Genomic DNA, 23,453 nt, shown 5'->3' with positions numbered 1-23,453 from the left:
ATCTGGTTGGACAAACATGCCCCAGCTGATCTAAGGATTTCAGCTGAAAGTGCTGGAATGGAAGACGTTCCACCAGTTACCAAACAGGAATCGATCTCCGTACTGCAGGAGATGCCAGAGAAGGCAAAGTCTTGCGCTGAAAATATTAATAAGCAGGACACTTCTCTACCTAAAGAAGGTGATCAGGAAGTTTCCTTGAAAAATGAGTGTTGTACAGAAGAACCTGTGGTTTCTATAACACAGCTGGTCACCGAAAAAAGATCCATCTCCAAATCACAGAAGAAGATGGATCAAAAAGGGGAGAAACAGACATCAAAGATGAAGCGCATCAAGAAGACCCCACTATTATGGAAATCTTTCCCCGAGTCAGAGGCTTGCGTAGATCTAACGTTTTTGACAGAAAATAGTGACGTCAATAACGGTCCTCTGCCAGAAAAACCAAGTTATCAGTCAGCTTTGCCCAGCAGAGGAAAGAAAACATTTTGGAAAGTGTTCCCTGAATCAGAACCTCGCATTGACCTACATTTCTTCGCCGAACATATCGAAGGGCAAGATGTTTCAGTTCTGGCAAAACACGGTGAACAGGTAACTTCCTTGGAAAATCAGTGTTATTCCAAGGACACTGTGATTTCCACAACAAGTCAAGCAAAGTGTTTGTGTCAGGCCAAATCGAAGGAACCTGAATTGGGAAGCATCGAACTACAGAAATACTTAATGAGACAGCTTGATGAGATGTTCGACATAAATCGTAAACTAAGTGCTAAACTCAAATACCAGAACGATCTGTTGAGGAAAGTATTCTCAGAGCAAAGACAAAACAGGAAGTCATCGGGGTGGAGCCACGTGTGGCTTGAGTGATTGGAAAAAGAGCTACTGTTGTTGTTAATTGGACATTTTAGATAATATTAAAAAGCTAGGACATCAGTACTCATGTTCATTCAATGTATAAGATTTTTATTTCTAATTCTAAACAAAAAAAAAGCAAAACCACATTTATTAATTAAAGAGAGATTTAGAAAAAGAAAATGTAAACAATGTGGAACAAAAACAGCCTTTTAGAAGTTTAAACCTATACAAATTGGGAAAAATTATCTAAACCTATATATCTATATATATCTACATACATATATAGATGTATATAGATAACTATCTAGATATATACTGTAGGTATATATAGGTATACAGATATTCCCTATACAAATTGGGAAAAAATATCTAAAAAAATTATCTATCTATTATCTAAACGTATATATCTATCTATCTATCTAAAAAAAAATAAAAAAATTCCCTTCTCACCCACCGCGGGTGGTTCTTATCCTCTACCAGAGGCCTGGGAGCTTGAGGGTTCTGCGCAGTATCTTGGCTGTGCCAAGGACTGCACATTTCTGGACTGAGATGTCTGATGTTGTTCCTGGGATCTGTTGTAGCCATTGGTCCAGTTTGGGGGTGACTGCCCCGAGGGCCCCGATGACCACAGGCACCACTGTGGTCTTCACCTTCCAGGTCCTCTCCAGTTCCTCCCTGAGGCCCTGGTATTTCTCTAGTTTCTCGTGCTCCTTTTTCCTGATGTTGCAGTTGCTTGGTATTGCTACATCTATCACAACGGCTTTCCTCTGTTGTTTATCCACTACGACAATGTCTGGTTGGTTCGCCATTACCATTTTGTCTGTCTGGATCTGGAAGTCCCACAGGATCTTAGCTCTGGCGTTCTCCGCCACCTTTGGGGGTGTTTCCCACTTTGATCTCGGGGTTTCCAGTCCATATTCTGCACAGATGTTTCTGTACACTATGCCTGCAACTTGGTTATGTCGTTCCATGTACGCTTTCCCTGCCAGTATCTTGCACCCTGCTGTTATGTGCTGGACTGTCTCAGGGGCCTCCTTGCACAACCTACACCTTGGGTCTTGTCTGGTGTGGTATATCTGGGCCTCTATTGCTCTGGTGTTTAGGGCCTGTTCCTGGGCGGCCAGGATGAGGGCCTCTGTGCTGTCCTTGAGTCCAGCTTTTTCCAGCCATTGGTAGGATTTACTGATATCAGCCACTTGGGTTATTTGCTGGTGGTACATCCCATGTAGGGGCTTGTCCTGCCATGATGGTATCTCTGGCACCTCAACCTCCGTTCCCTGTTGTCTGAGATATTCACTGAGCACATTGTCTGTTGAGGCTTTGTCCCTGATGTATTTATGGATCTTAGTTGTTTCGTCCTGGACTGTGGTTCTCACACTCACTAGTCCTCTGCCTCCTTCCTTGCGGCTCGTGTACAGTCTCAGGGTGCTGGATTTGGGATGGAATCCTCCATGCATTGTTAGTAGTTTTCTAGTCTTAATATCAGTGGCTTTTATCTCCTCCTTTGGCCAGCTAATTATTCCAGCAGGGTATCTGATTACTGGCAGGGCATAGCTGTTTATTGCGCGGATTTTGTTCTTGCCATTGAGCTGGCTTCTCAGGACTTGCCTTATTCGTTGGAGGTATTTAGCTGTGGCTCCTTTCCTTGTGACCTCATCGAGGTTGCCATTTGCTTGTGGTATACCTAGGTACTTGTAACTGTCCTCTATGTCTGCTATTGTTCCTTCTGGGAGTGAGACCCCTTCTGTGCGGATGACCTTCCCCCTCTTTGTGATCAGCCGACCACACTTCTCTAGTCCGAATGACATCCCAATGTCCGTGCTGTAGATCCTGGTGGTGTGGATCAGTGAGTCGATGTCTCGCTCACTCTTGGCATACAGCTTGATGTCATCCATATAGAGAAGGTGGCTGATGTTGGCCCCATTTTTGAGTCGGTATCCGTAGCCAGTCTTGTTGATAATTTGGCTGAGGGGGTTCAGGCCTATGCAGAACAGTAGCGGGGACAGAGCATCTCCTTGGTATATGCCACATTTGATGGACACTTGTGCAAGTGGTTTGCAGTTGGCTTCAAGGGTGGTTTTCCACAGCTTCATCGAGTTTGCAATGAAGGCTCTCAGAGTCCTGTTGATGTTATACATCTCTAAGCATTCAATGATCCAAGTATGCGGCATTGAGTCATAGGCTTTCTTGTAATCAAACCAAGCCATATATGTATATATATATATATATATATATATATATATATATATATATATATATATATATATATATATATATATATATGTACATATCTACATATATCTATCTACCTATATATATATATATATATATATATATATATATATATATATATATATATATATATATATACTGTATATATATATATAGAGAGAGAGAAAGAGAGATAGATATATATGTAGATATACATATATATAGATAACTAACTACAGTATATCTATCTACCTATATATATATATATATATATATATATATATATATATATATATATATATATATATATATATATATATATATATATATAAAACTAACTGTAGTTAGTTATCTATATATATGTATATCTACATATATATCTATATGTAGATATATATAGATAACTATCTAGATATATAGATAGATCTATCTAGATAGATATACAGATATCTCTCTCTATGAATATACATATATGTCTAGATAGATAACTATATAGATATCTATATAGATCTATCTATCTAGATCTGTCTATCTATACAGATCTACCTATCTAGATCTATCTATCTATACAGATCTATCTATCTAGATCTGTGTATCTATATAGATCTATCTATCTAGGTCTATTTATACAGATCTACCTATCTAGATGTATCTATCTATACAGATCTATCTATCTAGATCTATCAATCTATATAGACCTGTCAATCTATACAGCTCTATCTATCTATATAGATCTATCGATCCATCTATCTAGATCTATCTATATAGATCTATCTATCTAGATCTATCAGTCTATTTGATCCACAAAAAGCATCACAACTTTAAAGGCTTCATTGCTTTCTTTGGTCCAATACTGATACTAGGACAATATTTACTGCTCATGAATTTTGCATACAACAGTTGACATACAGTATACAAGTAGGTTGCTTACATTTTTTCTATTACTGAAATGTCTCTCCCCACGAGCAACAGTCAAAAGAAACGTGCAAAATATACATAAAGCAATCCAGACTACTCAAACAATGCTATGTAGTTGCATTTTATTCAAGCTGCAGTATATAACTTGAATAAAAAATATGTTTTCTCCATATTTGTTAAATCTGTCTTCATGTCGTGCCAGTTTGTTATCAGACAGATAATCTGTGAAGACAATCAATCTCCTCCACCTGCTCCCTGAATTATTATTGCTAGCTAAAGTAATGCAACGTTCCGACCAAAACAACCAATCAGAACCAGTAGGAGGATCTTAGCGCTGTCAATCAAGCTCATTCACTCACTGCTAAATATACTAATGGGGGAAAAACAACATATCATTACAAGAAAAATGTTTATCTGCCATCATTGGTAGCTATGCTAACCAGACTGAGCATTCACAACAGGCTGCGCTACATACAGCATAGAACAGAGCAAGGGGAGGGAGGAGGAGCAGCACCACATGAGATTGTGATTGACAGCAGTAAAACTCTCCTGCCACTGATTGGTTGTTTCTAGAGAGCACTGGGAGAAGGCAGAGGAAATAGATTTTTCACAGAGTATCTCTCATGCCGTACTGTCACAATATAATAACAGTTTTAACAAATATGTAAAAAAAATATATTTTTTAAAAAAGTTACGTACTTTAATATAAGCTTTAATTTCAGTTAGTAGAGGACGGGTCAGGAGGGATGCGGGTTAGAGCTGCTGCTGACTGACTCATCTGTTGTTAAGTGGTAAAAAGTACAGGGATAAGTTCAATATATGAATATGTTGGTAATTTTTTTCCTTAATTCATTAAATGCTAGTGAAATGGAGACAAACGGTAGACTGTAGCTAAGCTAACTATGCTGAATGGTTGATAATCTCACACAGTCTACCCACCTCTCAGAGAAACACTGGGTTACAAATTGACACTCTTTATTTTTTCTTTCTCTTATCTCTCAATCTTTTTTGAAACCCTGATTTTCAAAAAAAAAATTGTAGCATAATAACCGCCACAGTCGTTCCTGTCTTCCACTGACTGCTGCTGAACATCGTCACTGCCAAACAGGAACGAACCATTTCATGCAGATCCAGGGGAGTTCAGGGCAAATATGGATGTGTGATTTTTGGTCTGGGAGTGTTAACATTTAATTTTTACTGATAAAAACAATTTTAGAAAACACAATATGATTAATTTTGTAATTGACAGGGCCCCATTTTATTTAATCTCTATGAAAAAAAAAAAAGTAAATAAATTGTAGAGAACCCCCTGTTGGTCAGGGGCCCTTGGAATTGTCCTAATTGTTTTCCCATAACATACAATTACCCAGTAATATTTTTACATTTCCTGTCTACTTAACATCTTGTAATAGAAAAACACGGTGGACCACCTCAGCGCCCCGACCACCAGGCTTAGCAAGTTTTCTGGGAGAAACCCTGGATTGTGGTGAGGTATTTTAGCTTCTGAAGCTGCACTCTAGATATGGTCTACTAGAAAAATCCATGTATATGTAAATATAAATATAAATAATTTGGAGTTACAACACAGAAAAAAAACTGCGAAAAGGTGAAACTGTGAATAACTGTCAAAAGATGGGAGTCGTATTAAAGGGACCATTTTCTTGCACATTAGTTGTAAAATCTAACAAACATGATTTCTCATCCTTAGTTGTTTCAAACTTTTGACTTTATCCAGAAATCTGATTCGGACCTTTCTTAGAATCTCTTCTTTAGGGTCCGAAGTCAGCCGCAGAAAACTTCCCGAACTTTGAAAACCCACAACTTCACAAAATCCTCGACGTGTGTGCTTAAAGTCGTCTTTGACCAAACCAACATGTTACCACACGAGAATAAAAAACACGCTCCAGCCCCTTCTGTCCCATTTAGGACCAGGTCACTTCCTTCATGTGAATGCATTTACCAAACGGTGCAAAGACCAAACGGGCTGAGACCCGCCACGCTCACTTCAGGGCCTTCAGAAGGCAAACGGAGCAGGTGTCGGCCCAGGTGCTCCTGTTTGTTTCTACAGCTAAATTAACACCGTTGCAGGAATCGTTGCGAGAAAGAAGTGAGAAAGAAGTGAGAAAGAAGACGGAATGTGTTTAAAAAGTGCATACTGAGTTGTTAAAAGAGAAAGAAGTAGGACAGATGGGTTGGGAGGCAAAAGGGTGAAGATAAGGATGCTATAAGCTATTCGAGGTTCAATTCTCAGAAGGTACACCTACACTGGAAGAGTTTGTTGCATTCATTTCAATTTGAAGTTTGTTTATTCTGCTAGTCACACAATGGAACTGTTGTTCCTGTTTCGGTTTTAGTGTGTGGACAAACTGACCTTCAGTATTTACACTCTGCCAGGTATTGGATCAACCAAGATCACACAGAACCACAAACGGCTCCTCAGCCACGTCGTCGTAGAAGATAAAGAGATTTCTTCACTAAACTGTTGTCAGTTCAGGGAGAACGACTGAAAGATAGAATCTGTTGTCAAGGTCAGAGTTCAACAATGACAGGTCTGGATCTTTTCTTGGTTACTTCTTGGAAATGGAACACAAGGATTTGCAGAAGTACTGACATCTTTTGAACATTGTTAAATTATGTCCTGTTACAACCACAAATATCAGTCTAATTTGATATACTAGACACCTTTATCATAAAGTGGAATGAAAATGGTGTACACTTTTCAATGTTTCTTCTCCAACCTGTGAAAAAGTCTTTTCACCAAAATTTTAAATAAAAAAATGGTAGCACTTTTCTGAGGATTGTCTGAGCTACATTTTAAAGTTTATTTTTGTTTAAACAGAAGATTTTTTTTCCCCTTTTAAATTCAAAAATGTTCACTACGTTGTTGGTCCATCTTTGTTGCTGCAACGAGGCTAAATGTGGAAAAACTCAAGAAGTACAAATACTTTAGCAGGACGCGATTACCTCTTGTGATGTTCTACACAAAACTTCTACATACAAAAACCATCAGAACTTCTCTTCTTCTATTCAAGTGTATAGAAAATCTGACCTCAGGATGCGCACACTGACACCTTACCAAACTAGTCCTTCAGACGCCTCAGCAAAGACTTTTCTGAGGTGAATTACTTCTTGACTAAACTGTTGTCAAATCAGCATCATCAGCTGAAAGCTAGCAGACGCACATTTCCATTCTGCTGATTAAATCACTTTTTTTCATTTGGTCAAACACCATTGAGTTTGACGCTGCCTATGAAAATCTCAGACACCAATCACTCCACATGATGAGGCTGAGAGTCGGGTTATAAACAAAGACAGACCTGACTTACCTCCACCCTGCCTTGGGTGGGGTTTTCCATGCCATCCATTTCAATAGAGGTAAACCCCATTGGTGTGTGTCATCCAGCCTAATGCTGCTGCTACGTTTAGGAGAAAGGTGACGAGTAAAACACGGCACTTCACTTTGTGGTTTGATTTAAGTCAATTTTATCCATTTCAGCGTGAGTGCTTCCATATTCCTACAGTAATCCAACTGTAAGCCGAATAAAAGCAGGAGTGTTGACTATGCAGGGTATGAAACGTAGCCCAGTTGCTCTGCAGGCTCTGATGTGTCTCCTGAACAATATGGACAGATCAGCTTTACTTCCTGGTACTGAATCCATTTTTTTGTTTCTGTGCTATTTCATTATCATATTCTATAATTACGCTGAAAGCCTAATACACTATCCGGTTATTTTACAGACCATAACTGTTCTGCTAAAGACGTGCATTATTTTCTCCAGAAACATCCAATTTCATCATTAGCTTTTGTGCAACAAGACACTATTTTCTCCAGTCACAGCCCCACGTTTGCCTCCTGAGAGCTGTATGCGTGTGTATGTGTGAAAATAATGCTGAGGTGGATCCACACTGCTAAATGCAGAGACCCCCGCCCCCCTCCACTCTAGCAGACCACCTGTTTGTGGCACCACCTGTTCTGAGTGTATTCTAAGATTTATCCGACTTTCACTCAGTGTGTGGGACTGCATGTTGAAGCTGACTCACATGATTTCATTCCAAAATTAGAGCGTTTTCACACCTGATAGTACGGTAGTCTCAGTTGGATTGGAAACTAACATTGCAACATTTATTCCATTTCCAGCTGCTGTTGTTCTCTTTCACTTTGCTCTATGTCAAACCAACCAAACCCTTTGAAAAACCTGTTCCCCCTCCTCGCCTGTGGTGGCGCTGCACCAAGAACCACTATAGGAAACCACACAAAAACCTCTGAAGACACTGGCTTCCTTCATGCAATACTGAAAACAGTGGATTGGCGTCAGATTTTTGCAGCTTTAGGATTTTGTTTCATTTGCATCAAACTCTCCATCTAATCTGACTAATCTTGAGCTACTTTGCTAAACAGAATGGATAGAAATGTTAGGGTTAAACTTTTAATATTGGAGCAAGACCTAGAGAAACTCCTGTTAGTTTACAATTCTAGAACAAACTTAGAAAGTGCCATCTAGTCTTATCAGAACAAGAATCCGGAGAAACCCCTACGGACTACTCATTCTTAAACATAGGGAACTAATTTGTAGTTTTATGCTTTTTTTGTTTTCTTTTGCTCTTTCCTTTGGTTTGTTGTTTTCTTGAATTTCCTTCTAATTCATGTAAAGCACTTTGAACTGATTTGTTGCTGAAAATGTGCTATATAAAGAAAATGACCCTTCCTTATCTTAGCATCTAGAAACACCAACCTGACAGAGGCATGCATGTGACTGCAGCTAAACGTGGGCCTTTGCAATTCTACTACATTTTGTGTTGGTAAAACCTAAACCTACGAATAAAACAGCCTGAACTTTGTCATGACTTTAACAAGGTGTGGGGAAAACTTTGTGTCCAGGTTTGATTTTGTCAGATTTTAGCTTGAGGTTTGGCAGAGAAACGAAGCTCTTTCCGTACCTATTCTGTTCATGCTAATCATCTTCATCAAGTGTCTGCGTCTGATGACAGAGCTTGACCTCCACAAAGGGAGCTAAATCCACACCAAGCTGTGTCAAAGTCCTTTTTCCCGCAGCCCTATTCATTTGAAAGGTTGCTTGTTACATTAACTCTTCCCAGTAGAGCCCAGTAGATCCTGTGGAGCAGGGAGTGGTTTAGTTTGGTCTGTTCAGCAGCTGCTTCTGCTCATCATGGAGCTGACATTCATGTGGCAGAATATTTATAACCCACGTCACAAAGGAAGAAGGAAAAAAAGAAATAAAAAAAAACAACAACCAAAAAAAAAAAACAGCTGACACTTTCACTTGTCAGCCATGTCACTGGGGGCACTTCTCTTCAAAACCACAGAAGATAACGTTTGGAGGAATTCAGGAATTGTCACAATGTGTCGCAGCGATTTAATGTCAAAGCAGCCACAGGCGAACAAGGAGAGGACTAGAAGTCGTGTCTGAAGCAGCCTCTGTGGATGCCAGGTACTGTCGTAGCCCCAAATCCCTCGTTCTGAACATTGAGCGTCTGTCAGAGTACGACTGACACACACACACACACGCACACACACCCCCCCACACACACACACGCCCCCACACGTCTGGATCAGCTGACAATGCGGCACCGAGGTAACAAAAGCTCTTGAGCAATCACACATTTTGGACACATTTGGACATCTTTAGTGGTAACAAAGTGAGCAGGAATATGTTGGTAAGACTGAAAGAGCGCCACCTATCTCTCTTATTTAGTAATGCTGGTTTTAGACTACAGTCTGCAAGTGAAGAGCATCTCTTTGGCTGCAGCAAAAAGGTACCATACCCAGAGCAATAAGCACTACTTAAATTAGTTGTTTATTTTCTTTGTCTAACATAAATGTCAATTCTTCATGATGGTAAAAAAAAAAAAACTTGAAAAAATCTCAGCAGTAGAAATAATTTTCAGCACATTTTTCAATAAGATAACATCATACGTTTTTAAGTTTGTTGTTTCCTTCAAATATTTTAGTAGTGTTTTACTAAAGGTTATTAGTTCAGCTCATCTGATTTTGGTTTGGAACTGGAAACAGCTAAAAAACAAAAAACTAATCACTGATTGAGCTTCTTCAGTGTTCTCACCTCCATCAGACCAAAACAAAGACTCCAAATCATTCAGAGGAAGGAATGTCAGGAGATCTTTTCCAGAAAATAATAAATAATAATAAAAAAAATCATTAAGAGACTGAGGGAGAACTCTACCAATGTTTTCTGACAGGCAACTTTGTGGTTACTGATGCACATTCCACTTTTATGTCACAGATTCCTCTCTTAGACCTAAAAGTGAGGAACTTTCTCATATCTCACGAGGATGGTGATGTTTATGATGGCACCAATGACAAATCAAATGCAGCCCAGTGATCTGCAAACAGCTCATTTACAATCAGCAGACTGAAGTTCAAGACCCCCAAACGCTTTAAGAGGAGGAATGATCGCAGCTTCGCCTGACACACGGGCAGGTAAAAGTGACTTTCTAGCCTCAGTGCGAACTTTAAGACTTTCCCAGCACAATCTCTCTCCGCCATGTCTGCTTTACCTGTTGGTCGCTCCAGGTTGTCTGCGCAGATCCGGACGGCCAGCATCAGTAGCAGCGCCGCTGAATACATGTCGGCGGGTCGCGAAAGTAGTAAAGGTCCAGTCCGGCTCGTCACAACAAGCAAATCCTAGAGAGAGATGTGTTGCCGCAGCTTGAGCGGCGGCTGAGGAGAAGTTGTGGGGTGAGCTCCATTCAGGGGGGCGGCCGCCTGCTTCCTCCACAGCCCGCTCTGGGTGCTCTACATCCGCAGCTGAGGGATTCAAAAAAGCCCCCCCAACCCCTCCGACTAGTTCTTTTTTTTTTTTTTTTTTTTTTTTTTTTTTGACTGTCAGACGAGTTGGGACGCAGAAATGTGAGCCAGCGGCGCCTCCATGTGGCGAGACTGCGCACATTGCTAAAGCCACAAGTTTACATACACCGAACAAAAACCAAACAAACCAAAAAAACATCATTATTTTCTCACCGTCTGAAGTTAAATCAGTTAAATCAGACCAAACTTCTCATGTTTTTAGCTCGCTTAGAATGACCTAAATTATTTCTATTTGCTAACAGCCACAATAATGAGAGAAATAATATGGCGGACATGTATATTAACGTCTTCGAGATCATAAGTTTACATACAGAATGATTACTGTCTCTTTAAACAATGAGAGAAAGGGCAAATGATGACGTCATGACTCGTAAACCTTTGACAGGTTAACTGACATTTCTAATTTTATTATGCAGGCGCTAACACATTGAATTTAGACGCTTTTTTTTTTTTTTTTTACATGTGTCCTGTACAATAAACATGTCACTTCCACAGCTTACTTCTGTTTAAAGGAGGAGCGGCCATATTGAAACACAAAGTTGGCTTTAACTAGTCGGATTCGCTCCGAGTTTCCCACTGGGAAATCTGACTTCGGAGGGTGTTCCAGTTGATTTGTCAGACCGGAAAGTCAGAATGTTTTAAAGCCTGGTGTCGGCCTCCATTTTGTACCAATATGGGACATCCTGACAGCACCAAGCAGCCGGTGCTGGAATGTAGGCCTTCACTGAACGCAACAAAACAAGAAGGAGCTACAAAAATGAGAGAGCGAGAGATTCAACAGGCTCCGTCTTCATTGATGGTAAACATTTGGACTCATTTTGTTTTTTACCGAATGCCCGGGAAGACCGAGCTAGACATGAGCTTCATCAAGTGCAACATTTGCAAAATGAAGATTGAGCCTTTGGGAACACTGCAAATAGACTGAGCCAACGTACGTCATGCTACACACTGATTGGTCATTAGTTAGTTTAGAACTTAATAAATGTGAAAAAGACCCCATCATTCTGCCTTGCGAAGCAGACTACAGCAAATCATGAGGATCTTGCACACAATAGATTAAAACGGAAATCACTGTGAATAATCATTTTGAATTGAAAATCGATTTTGAATTGAACCGTGACTCCAAACATTGGAATCAAATCGTGAGATTGTTAAAGATTCCCACCGCTAGTGTTTACTCAGTCTACAGAGTCCGGTCTGCATAATGACTCACGTATCAGCAACCTGTGCACAGCAAGTAAATGTCTTTTGTTATTTTCCATAATTCAAATCTACAATCACCCAGTTAATTGCATTGCAGATTTCTATGACTTAAATATTTCCTTTTATATTTCTTTGCAGGTAGAGTGGAATGATGATTTATTAGGTTCCATTCTCAGGCCAGAAGAGGCATTGAGCCTCTATATGTATATTTAATAATTTTTTGTAGTTTTATTCTTTGGGATATTGGGAAAGGTGATAACTACTTTTAGAATGATCCATAAATGTTGGAATGATTAACAATTCATTTTGAGATAACTGTATAAAAATCACAAGTTGTCATGTTTTTTTTTCAGTCATCAAAATCCTGGTAAACAAATCTAAGAGAAGTCAGTAGTTGTTCAAAATCATTCAAAATCATTTACTGATCTACAGCATTTTATAATTTCATATTGTAACATTGTGGAGAATCTTAATCAAAGGAAATGTCTATATGAATCACATAACTCTAAATTCATATCAATACATCTGACTAACTAGACAGGATTGTTTTAATTGCTGATTTTGACAAGCAGATGCAGACTTCATCATCTCTATCTGCCAAGCAGAATCCAGTGGAAAATATTTCAAAATGGAGCAATCAGAAATTACCCTGATGAATCACAATTTTCTCCAGAAATACAGGAAGGTGACTGTATGTTTTTGTTTTTTTTACATTAAAATAGTTAAGAAAAGAAAATACACCTTACCTAGTCAAATAGTGGTAAGATGATATACTTTTTCTGTTAACAATTCAGCTACATTCTTCTGCTACCATAATCATAGTATTATAAGTGTTTTCATAATTAATAAAATATATATCTATGATAACTTCATAAATGCATGACGGCCATTGCAGATAGAAAAAAGTACATTTCCATGAAAAAAAAAGTCAGGAAATTTTAGATAATCTCATAAATTCTCTAGAAAAAAAGAGAAAACTTCTGAGTTTCAAGTCAAAAATTTATTTTTTGTTAGTCTTTTTTCTATAAATTTTCTGAGATAAATCTCAAAACTTCTGAGTTTTTTCGAATAATTTTTTTGACTTTTGGAGCCGAGACATTTTCTATAGTCTTCTCTAGAAAATTTCTGAGATTTTGGCTGAAATGGCTCCTTTCCCCCCCCTCTCTGCAATGCCCCTAATACGCCACTGTGTAGATGACTTTATTGTATTTTATTTTTGAAGAAGAATCCTTATCAGCAGCACAGTATGGCACATAACTCTCTTCAAGAGCCTTTTTGCAGTGAGTCACAGCAAAACATTCCTCTTCTGCAGGAGAAGAGGAAGAATTTAACACTCAATGTCAACTCAACAAAACAATGTTTGGGAACTCTACCTTTATCCACCCAGGGCCTGTACAAGCCCTGGGTGGAGGGAACGTCAGCCATGCTGAGTTTTCTGCATAAACACAGATCTAAACTGAAAACAACTGGAAGAGACAGATGCAATAAAGACGCTAGCAATGAATCTGTAAGAAGCTAATGCTAGGAGTCAACTAATCGAAGCTAACATTCTGGCTGCAATTCAGTCTGTTGGTTTCTCACTATTTGCAGATGATGGGATTATTTGGATTAGGGGGAGAAATACAGAAATTCCTAAAGGAATTACACAATGTAGAATCTTGTGTACTGCACTGGGGATTTAGATTTTCACCATCCAAAGAAAAAGTTGTCTCTACAAATATGAAATCAAATCTTCATACTTATCTCAATTGCATGAGAGTACCATTTTAGCCTGTAATACAGTGTATTACAGGCTAAAATTGTCAAATTTGATCTCAAAAGATCACAATGAACATCTTCCTCTACAGATTGTTCTTTGCATCACACTGTGGCATGTGGTGAACACATGGTACACCCTGGTGGCGAAACACACAAACAACACTTTCAGTTTGCGCCTTTCTTTTAATCTGATATTAAAACACATTACAAATTCAGTATGCAAATGCTCTCATTTGTTAAATTAAATTATTGAACAGGTCTTTGTTGGTGCAAGCTGTAGCAAAGAACTTAAATTAATTCATCCACATCAAACAGCCCAAACCTCTACAGCTTGAAAACTAATAAATATATCAGTAATTTACAGGCAAGTCAGACATCAGGCATGTCCGTTCTTTCAGTTAATAACCTTACTGTTGGCTCTTGAGCTCAGACAGTTTATCACACTGAGAGGAACGGAAGATCGGGAGCAGGTGAGGAAACCACTGTGGGCCCGGTGAGGAGATCAACCTGTGAAGACAAAAACACTTGGGACGCCCCAAGAAACGGGGCCACATTCTGAAGAAATGTCTACATCGTCCAAAAGTCCTTAAAGACATCACACAGTGCAAAATAAAACAAACAAAAAACAAAACAAAAAAAAACAACTGAACCTGGCTGAAAACCCCACATGAAACAAGGCGGTTCACCAACACCAACACTGTTCTTGGTAATAAGTCCTATGGAGAGCAGAGAGAGAGGCACCCAGCTGGGCTAACATGTAGAGCAGTGGTGCCCAAAGTCGGCCCTCTAGGGCCAGCATCCTGCATGTTTTAGTTCTCTCCCTGGTGGTAGCAACAACCTTCTCACCACATCAATTTTCTTCTTAAACCTTCTAATGAGCCTCATTTGATGCAGGTGTGTTAAACCAGGGAGCGAATTAAAACATCAAGATGCCGGCCCTCAGGGACCCACTTTGGGCACCACTGATGTAGAGTCACCTCCAATCTTCTGCTTGTTCACATGTCTGATTTAGTACAACTTGGTTCTCATCTCAATGTTTGACATTTTTAATCAGAAAGAAAGAATTGCTTGGTTCCATCAGAAGTGGAACAGAAGTTATTGGATGGTTGCTGAAGCATCCAACAGTCAGTGAGTGAAGATCAGGGGACTCCTAGTGGGCGTCAGACACCACTACAACAACTCCATGGAGTTTGAAAAGGGTCACATTTTGGGCTCTAATCTGGACCCTTGTGCAGCTGCCCAGATTCTAGGCCCAACAGGTATTGCAGTAGCCAGATGTTGAAGCACACATGTGGGTTTATCTAAATGGGATAGAGGTCTTTATTTGCAATAAACCAATAAAGATTGTTTTAGACTTTGCTGTTCTAAACAGCAAAACTGATCAGAGTTGAGGGCTCAAACATCTACCAACAAAGTCAAATCAAAACAACAGACCTCCATAGGATTCTGTTAGATCACTGTTCTAGCATAAGAACCAAGTTGCAATGAACCAGACTCATATTTTAGATTAACAAACCCAAACATTGAGCTCCTTTTAGCTGTGAAATTCAAATCTGTTGCAGAGTGTTTCAAACACACAGCAGTGAGGGTGACCTTGCAGAGTGTTTCAAACACACAGCAGTGAGGGTGACCAGAGAGTCCGTCCTGGCCTTATTTGGCCTTGTCATCCTGAGTATTTTCCTCTATCACCACGATCTGCACCCCTGATAGCTGTCCGCTAGCATCCAGCTGCAGCCCCTGAACGGCCTCAGTCTGTGCCTCCTGCAACTGGCACTGTGTGTCCTCTGCATCCGCCGCCATGGTTACCTCGATCCCACTCTGGACCACCATAGCGGTGGCTTCCCTGCCCGGCTCCTCGGCCAGCTGCAGCTCCATCATCCCCACCGTTTGCTCTACGGGGGTGGGGTTGATCTCGATGACTGTGTGCTCCTGGCCAGCTTCCATGTCCCCTTGCATCACCTCCTGCTGCACCAGCATGGTGCCGTCCACCACTTGACCTTCAATGGGGACCATCTCCGCGCCGCCGGCATGCTGGCTCAGGTGCACCAGCTCCACAGGGCTCATCACCGTACCAAGCTGGCTGGAGTCTTGAACTGCAGTGGTGCCTACCAGCGTGAGGCCCGAGGAAGGGTGCAAAGTGATGGCATCTCCCTTTCCATCTCCGGTCACCATGTAGCGAGTGAAGAGCTGGGAGCCGGCAGGGAGCAGGGTGACCGTGTTGGAGGACTGGGCTAAGGAGGCGATAGGCAGCCCTGCCACGGTGAACGGCTGGCCGACAGAGGACAGGGAGATGGGGGAGAGTACAGTGAACTGCTGGGGCTGCAGGGTGGCCTGCTGGCTGATGGGGGACGTCAGGAGGGTGGTGGTGGAGGCTGGCCTGTGGAGGCGGGGACGCTTGGTTGGACGCTTAGCGATGGCTTTGCTTTTGGCCGCTTGAGGGGAAGAGAGCAGCGCTCGCACCTGCTGCTGCTTTTTTTGTTCTTCCAACTGAACTTCCAGGTCTGCAGAAACACAAGATCAGCTTTGTTAGCTTACCCTCTTATATCAGGACACATCTGACATTCGACAAATCTCAATAACATATTTGGGAATATGTTAAAAACCATCCATACATGACATACATTTGGTGTCAATGTGAAAACACTAAACACTGTTTGTCATAATCTCCCAAAGACATTTTATCTGTTGTATGAAGGCGACTGCCATCTAAAACAAATCTCTCAAGTAGTACTGAATCATCCTCATGTACTTGCTCCTCAACGTGCTAATGGCAGAGAAACAACTTACCATTACAGGACAACTATTTATCCACCTCATCTGTGGCCATATTAACTATCCTTGACATTCATAACAGGCTGTGCCAGCTGCAGCGCAGCAGAGAGTAAGAGGGTGACAGAGAGGTGGGGGTGGGCAGCGCCACACGGAGAGGTGATTGACATCACTAAAACCCGGCTCCTTCCTCTGATAGGTTGTTTCTAGTTAGCACTGGGAGAAGGTGGAGGAACTCGATTTTTTTCTCCGATTATTTGTCTCATACCATAATGTCATGACATTTCAACAAATATGTAAAAAGATATTTTTTATAAGTTTTATGCCTTGATGTAATGAACATTAGTCTTTGGCAGTTTTCTGTCTGTACTCACTGGAGAGGGTGCTGAGGATCTGCTCCTGGCTGGGGTCCGTCTGCTGTTTTCTCCTCTCCAGAATCTTCTTGACCGAGTCCAGCAGGCCGAAGACTTGGGCAAGGTTACTGAGTACAGCCACCTCTACCAGACAGGAATCTGGGATCAGTGTGGCAACCAATCAAAGGGTCACTTGGTCAGTCAGAAAGGAGGAACAACTTAAGCTGCTGTATCCAGTAAACCCATTATTTGCTCATTACTGCTATAAAACCCATATTTGAAAGCATCATAAGATGTTTTCTGACAGCAGCAGGGTTTGTTCTTTCTTTCAGATAATTTCATACACTTCAGAGCAGAGCAGCCCCGGCAGGCTGTCCGGCTTTAGTAAATCAGGGCCCAGCATCCTCGGCCTGATTGACGGCCTGATTTCCTACCTGTGTCCTGTAAGGTATTTTGCTCTCTTCGCTGGAGCACGCCGTCCAGCATCTGGATCAGCTCCGTGTTGATGTTGGTCACCACTTCCCCCAGTAGGCCCACGTCAGCAATGCCCTTCCAGAAATTCAGCGTGTCCTCTGTGGACAAGCAGGAAAGCCTCAGTCAAAAAAGTGCCCATTGATTCAGATAGAAACAGTGCTGACACTTCCTCTGTTGTAACAGAGATCAGTTCATGGCGAATCATTGTGACCTGAGATCTCACTGGATCCCTTCTTATCTCCAGACTCCATGGAGCTGGAGCTCCAGTCCAACTTCCTGCCCATTATCTCGGCTCGATCGTCAGTCACCGTCCCGCCATTACCCAGGACCGTCTGAACTGCGGGTCACACAGGACAGCACACACTGGGCATATTACAGGCAGGATGGCAGCAATCATGAATGGAAGAAAACACCTAGCAGTTCTTGTTTTATTGGAACATTAAAGGGTAAGTATGTCATTCGGACTGGGGTGAAGGTTCCTCTTCCAGCAGGACAACCACACTACCATGCAGCCACAACGGTTTACATTAAAGCTGCAACTTTAATGTAACTTTTATAAAAAATATATATATATTTTTTTTAACCATTTATTGAAACTGTCACCATGTCATCACAGTATGGTATGAGACAGATAATCTGTGAAAATCTCCCAGTGCTCCATATCACTGCATAGCCCCTACTCCTCCTCCCCTCCTCCCTCTCTACTAGCACAGCATGTTGTGAATGCTAAGGCTAGTTAGCATGGCCAGCAATGACACCAAATAAATGGTTTTCTTGTAACTCTAAGTTGTTTCTCTGCCATTAGCATGAGTAAATGAAGTTGATTAACAGTGATTAGACCCTCCTCTGATTGGTTGTTTTTGGTCGGAAGCAGTGACATGAAGCTGAAGCGACCATTAGGGAGTGACTTTTACAGTAAACACCACATCTCTTCTAGAGCAACAATTAACTTTTAAACTGAAACAAACTTCCTGAATAATTGTTAAATATGCGAATAAACTACAGCAGTCTGTTAAATCTGAGCCTTCTCACCCTGAGAGGATGTGGGCGTAGTAAGGCCGGTACTGTCCGGAGGGAAGCGAGTGTTGTTGATTAATAGGTCAAACTTGGTACTGCGGCATGTGTTGGTACACAGGGTGCTGTGCTGATAGAAGTCCAGCTGACCTGAATCCATCATTTTCCTGCAGGGTACAAACAGGGAACGCTGAAAGAACAAGGAAACAGTCTCTCCTCTGAGCTTGTCATTTTCAATGCACAAGTCATATGTGAGCTTGCTCTAAATGCGACAACAGAAAGAGGCAAACAATAAGGTACCCATGCTGTGTTGTATCACCTGTTTTCTGACCCCCTGCCCTCACCTTAGCATGACTCCCCCCATCCTGATGGCTCTCTTCCAGTCTTTCAGAGTGGCTTTTCCAGACAGGTGCACAAACTGCTTTGGACTGATCAACTGGTCTTCATACTGCAGAAAACAGCAGTACAACAGTTAACACGCTATAGACTATGAGCTAATTTTAGTTATAGATGCAATCAGTTAATAGTAGTCAACAGACTCGTGATAGCCCACATGCTTAAGTTAGCATTTTAGCTAACACTAGCATTTTAACTGATTTTAGTGTACGTATAGCTGTTAGCATTCTAAATTGACTTAAATTGTTAATTTAAGTCAGCAGGCTAGTGACAGCCTACATGCTACTGTGAGCATTTGAGCTAATAGTAGAACTTAGCTGTCATGATTAGAATCAGCTAATGATAGTCAACATGCTAGTGATTGTCCACATGATTATGTTATCATTTTAGGTAGTATTAGCATTTGAATTAATTTTATTTTACATATAGCTGCTGGCACATTAGATTGACTAAGTTAATTTAAGTCATGCTAATGTCAGCATTTTAGCCAACACTAGCATTTTAACTAATTTTGGTTTACATGTTGTTTGCATACTAGATAGATCAAGTTAATGTAAGTCAAAAGGATAGTAAGCAGCATTTGAGCTAACAGAATTTTAGCTCATTTTAGCTTAAAAAGTGAAGTATGCATACTGAATGGAATACGTTTATGTGATCCAACAGAACAGTATTTGCTAAAGCAAGCATAACCCACATGCTAACTTTAAAATTTTATCTCATTTTGGTGACTTTGCAGGATTTTACAGCATTAGGCTTCAATATACCTTAACACATTTCACGTTGATTCCAGGGCACACAAATTTTTTCACAAGCAACACAGCTTTACAGTCCCCACAGGTTATAGGACAGCCAATTTCAACATCATCCCCCTCTGTCTGCTCTGTAGGAAAGAAACAAACTTTTAGAGACAAAAACATCTGTGCCATTTTTCCTGGGCATTAATTATTTTTGACAACCTCTCACCTGATTGAGCTTCTACAGCCATAACAGCTGCATCGGTTTCAGCTGACTCATCACTACAGAAGAAGACAATTCACATATCTTCACTTTGGAACACAGTATCATAACCAACTTGTGCATGTTGACGACTTTAAGGCAGTCTATAGTTCTGGAATGTAGATTTTGTAAGAATCCTGGTTGTAGTACATACCCAGTGCTGATAGGCTGGAGCTGCAAGATGACCTGAGTCTTATTGGGGTCATCTGAATCACCTTCATCCTCATTCTTCACCATCACCATGTCCCCCACAGACACCGTCACCTCATTTGTGTTTGCCATTGCTCTCACAACAGAACACTAGAGTGGGTGGAAGCATTTGTGCAACATCTGTAATGGGAGGCACAACATACAGTATACACTTTACTCAGTCACCCATGTTGAAATCCAGACCTGGATCTTCAAGATGCTGGTTGTTCTCTACTGTTGTCTACTCAGATTGCATTACAAAGACATGAACTCTTTGTTACTGAGGTGGTTTCTGAAGGCAGCTGGTTGCACTGACAGGTCTCAGCAAAACGGGATCTGAAACACACTTTAGGCATGTACTAAAATGCAAAGTCCAGATTGAGAATCTGTGCCAAGGATTGAAAATCGATGTTGACAGATAGTCTCTATCCAATTTAACCAGGCTTGAAGTTTTTTTGCAAAAAGATTTAATCCAATTTACTCAAATGTGCAAATTTCTGAAACATTCTTACTCAAAGGCCTGCTGCTGCTTCCTCAACAAAGAGCTTTTTCATAAAAAATAAAAAAAACACTACTTTGGGTTGGTCATGAAAATGCCAATAAATACTATGAAGTTTATGGTTGTAAGATGATAAAACTTAGAAACGTTCAATATGAATATTACCATATGCATGTACTCTAAAATCTTAAAGTTTGATCAATAACTATCAAGAATATAATGGTTAGCTTTTGAATGTTTATATTTATTAATTACAGTGAAATTAGCAGTAGTTTAAATCCGTATAAATGTATTGCTCCAAGGAATAATTCAACCATCTTGAAAATCAAGTTGAGCCAATCAACGTCCTAATTAGCAAGGATGTAGCTACTAGTTTTGTTAGCATCTTAAGTGTTTAGGGTTTTCTGGGCTTTTTAATGTTTTATTTGAACCCCTCTTTTTCCAGGTTGAAAGACAAAATTCCAACAATTATTAGAACGTTTCATGTTCTAACTCATTTGTGTGTTTCCCCCTAATCTACACAGGCTACTTTTAGGAATTTGGAGGTAGTCCTTCTAGGTTATTGTTCAATCCAACAGCCTCGCAGCATGATACTGCCACTCCCGTGCAAGACAGCTGGTAGTGTTCTGAGGTTTGAAAGCTTCACGTTGACTCCTCCATATATACTTTCACAAAGTCTGTGTCGCCTTTCCCTAAAACCGTCGTTTAGGAGATATTAGTTGTGACGTTTGAGTAAATGTGTGAAGACTGGCACAAAATGAGGTCATAGTTTCTAATACCAAACGCGTATTATTTCCTGAGTATAGTTTCATATTGTCCATGTTAGGGCTGTTTAAACCAAATGATAAGATGTTAAATAGCGACATATTGCATTTAAGTTTAAAACTTTAATATGTCAGTTTGAACGCGCGTGGGTAGTGGGTTCTCCACGCGCAGCGGGGGTTGGGGGTTATAAAACCGCAGTTTAGCTCTAAGTGAGGGGAAATTTGACTATTTTCGTTCAATCTCTCAGGCCACACGACACCTAAAGCTATCCGTTCTAGTTGAATATTAAGACTTGTATCTCCAGAAGTTGTCGGACTGTCATCGCCTCAAAAGTAAACCCAAATGTGAGTCGTTTAGAACCACCGAGCTACACAGTCTCGGTTTGGTGGTAGCCATTACAGCTAATGCAGCAGCGTCGTTTCATATGTAGGAAGCTGGACAATACTACAGAACTCCACCGTCCGAGACGGGTAAACCTTTGCATTTAAAGTGTGACGGCTACGTGCCGCTTGTCTATGAACCGTACGTCCCCTCGTAACTCTGCATTTTAACTCTCCGCTCCCCCTCAAAATGACGTCTCCCTGTGCGGCGGCACGTACAGCAAACAACGGCACGGCGACGGCGGCGTTGCCCCTCCATTCTGCGCGAGGCTGGCTGACTGAACCCCTTCCGCGAGTTAAGCTAACCTCTGCGGCTAAAATCACCGTTTGTGTCGCTGGAACAATGTTACTCTGCAGTGATATATATTAAAATTCACATTGTGGAAAAAGGCCCGTCCTTACCGTTTTATGAAGACAAACACATCCCTAGATTGTGGGGAGCTTCGGCGCATGCGTACTTGACTGTTGTAGCCGTACTTCCTGCTAAACAGCGCTCGCCCTGCTTTAAGCTCACTTGCGAGAGGCAACAATGTCAGAAATTCACTTGATCAGACGGGACTGAACGACTCCCACAATATAACACTTTCATGCAAATGAGCAGATTGTTAGGTGCGGTGATCTGTTACGTTTTATACCCTTATTTACGGGATTGTGTCACAGTCACCACTACAGGTTCCGATGAAATCATTGATGTCATACGCAACAGAAGTAAGCCTAAGTGTGTTAGCACTGTCACATCAGAGTATAAAGTGAACCGCAGCTCTGCATGAACTGTTTATGACCCGCATGAAATGTTTCTTCACATAGAGAGTGGAGGCGCCGAAACAATTGGTTACCAGCAGCCTCAGATTTTAAAAATTATGCTTCCGAAATCTCTTGATGGCGATTCCGCAAAGAGGATGAGACTCCCTCACCCTCCCTGTGTCAATCACGACAGAAGCCCTTTTTAACATGAGCGCGTGTTGCCCACGTGTTTATGATCACTGGGATTATCTGTCTCACTTAGAGTTTCGACGTTTCCACTGCCGTCAAAATAGCTAATCATAAAAATTGATGGTGCCTCACAACATTAATAAAACTATTAGTTTTCTGGTTTAATGTTATAATAAATGTTTATACTATATGTTTTTTTCTATTTCTATAGCACAGTAAACCATCCGAAACGCATGATGGGTAAAGAAAAGGCGTGACCCTTTTCACTCTTGCTATGCTATTGGTTGTGTTCGGCCGACGCAGTGTTTAGGTGAATTTATAAAAAAAAATATTTAAAACGACTGTTAAAAAGTGACTATCATCATGAAAGGAAATTTTCACAATTGTAGAAGTTGTTATACTTTCACACGTGTTGGTGGCAGAAAATACAATAACTAAACATGATCAAAAATACTAAAGTCTTAAAATCCTTCAAATTTAACTTAGTTTATTAGTTTACTTCAATCATGACTGGACAAAACAACAAGGTCTGACCCGGTTTAAATACAAAAAAATGTTCACTAACATACACTACACTGAGACTATTCCTCATTCACCCTTCACCCGTTGTGATTGTGTCTTGTCTCTTGTCTTGTCTTGTCTCTATGCTGTAACTGCGAAGTAATTTCCCTGCTGGGATGAATAAAGTACTTCTATTCTATTCTATTCTATTCTATTCACAGGAATAAACACAAAATGTTTTCATAATAGTAGGAAGGAATACAGTATTTGTGATCTGTGATTTAAGAAGTGATTCATAATCACTCATAAGCACAAATGGCCTCCCGTTTGTCCTGTATGTTTTTCAATCCAATTCAGCACCAATTCTCAGACATTATACCATTCTAATTTATAAAACAGCATGT

The 23,453-nt window shown here is 40.7% G+C and overlaps 2 protein-coding genes and 1 non-coding gene across 7 annotated transcripts in view; all 3 read right to left on the bottom strand.

Annotated features, from left to right (window-relative positions):
* Positions 1-10,770, bottom strand: part of LOC102217812 (receptor-type tyrosine-protein phosphatase U-like) — a 184,622-nt gene extending 173,852 nt beyond the window's left edge. For all 4 annotated transcript variants that reach the window (XM_023344775.1, XM_023344776.1, XM_023344777.1 and 1 more), the window contains exon 1: positions 10,510-10,770. In XM_023344775.1, the coding sequence (XP_023200543.1) occupies positions 10,510-10,579 (70 nt within the window). In that variant the 5' untranslated portion in view covers positions 10,580-10,770. The remainder of the gene's footprint in view (positions 1-10,509) is intronic.
* A 3,173-nt stretch (positions 10,771-13,943) lies between these two features.
* gmeb1 (glucocorticoid modulatory element binding protein 1) lies at positions 13,944-22,118 on the bottom strand. Of its 2 annotated transcripts, none has more exons than XM_023345417.1 (10): positions 22,018-22,118; positions 19,937-20,112; positions 19,750-19,802; positions 19,551-19,666; positions 18,735-18,838; positions 18,409-18,557; positions 17,588-17,713; positions 17,337-17,474; positions 16,924-17,061; positions 13,944-16,281 (listed from the first exon to the last, which is right to left on the bottom strand). In XM_023345417.1, the coding sequence occupies exons 2-10, from the start codon at positions 20,062-20,064 to the stop codon at positions 15,431-15,433; spliced, it is 1,803 nt and encodes a 600-aa protein (XP_023201185.1). In that variant the 5' UTR covers positions 20,065-20,112; positions 22,018-22,118; the 3' UTR covers positions 13,944-15,430. The 2 variants fall into 2 exon arrangements, with proteins under 2 accessions (XP_023201185.1, XP_023201186.1); XM_023345418.1 differs by having other exon boundaries at positions 16,924-17,046; positions 22,018-22,117.
* A 309-nt stretch (positions 22,119-22,427) lies between these two features.
* LOC111610667 lies at positions 22,428-22,563 on the bottom strand. The gene has a single exon (XR_002753761.1). It is a non-coding gene; the product is annotated as a U11 spliceosomal RNA (small nuclear RNA).
* Between the last annotated feature and the right edge of the window lie 890 nt (positions 22,564-23,453).

The sequence above is a fragment of the Xiphophorus maculatus genome, chromosome 13 (assembly GCF_002775205.1).
Source record: "Xiphophorus maculatus strain JP 163 A chromosome 13, X_maculatus-5.0-male, whole genome shotgun sequence".
In the NCBI taxonomy this organism is placed as follows: Eukaryota; Metazoa; Chordata; class Actinopteri; order Cyprinodontiformes; family Poeciliidae; genus Xiphophorus; species Xiphophorus maculatus.
This window is presented reverse-complemented; position numbering and strand designations above follow the sequence as displayed.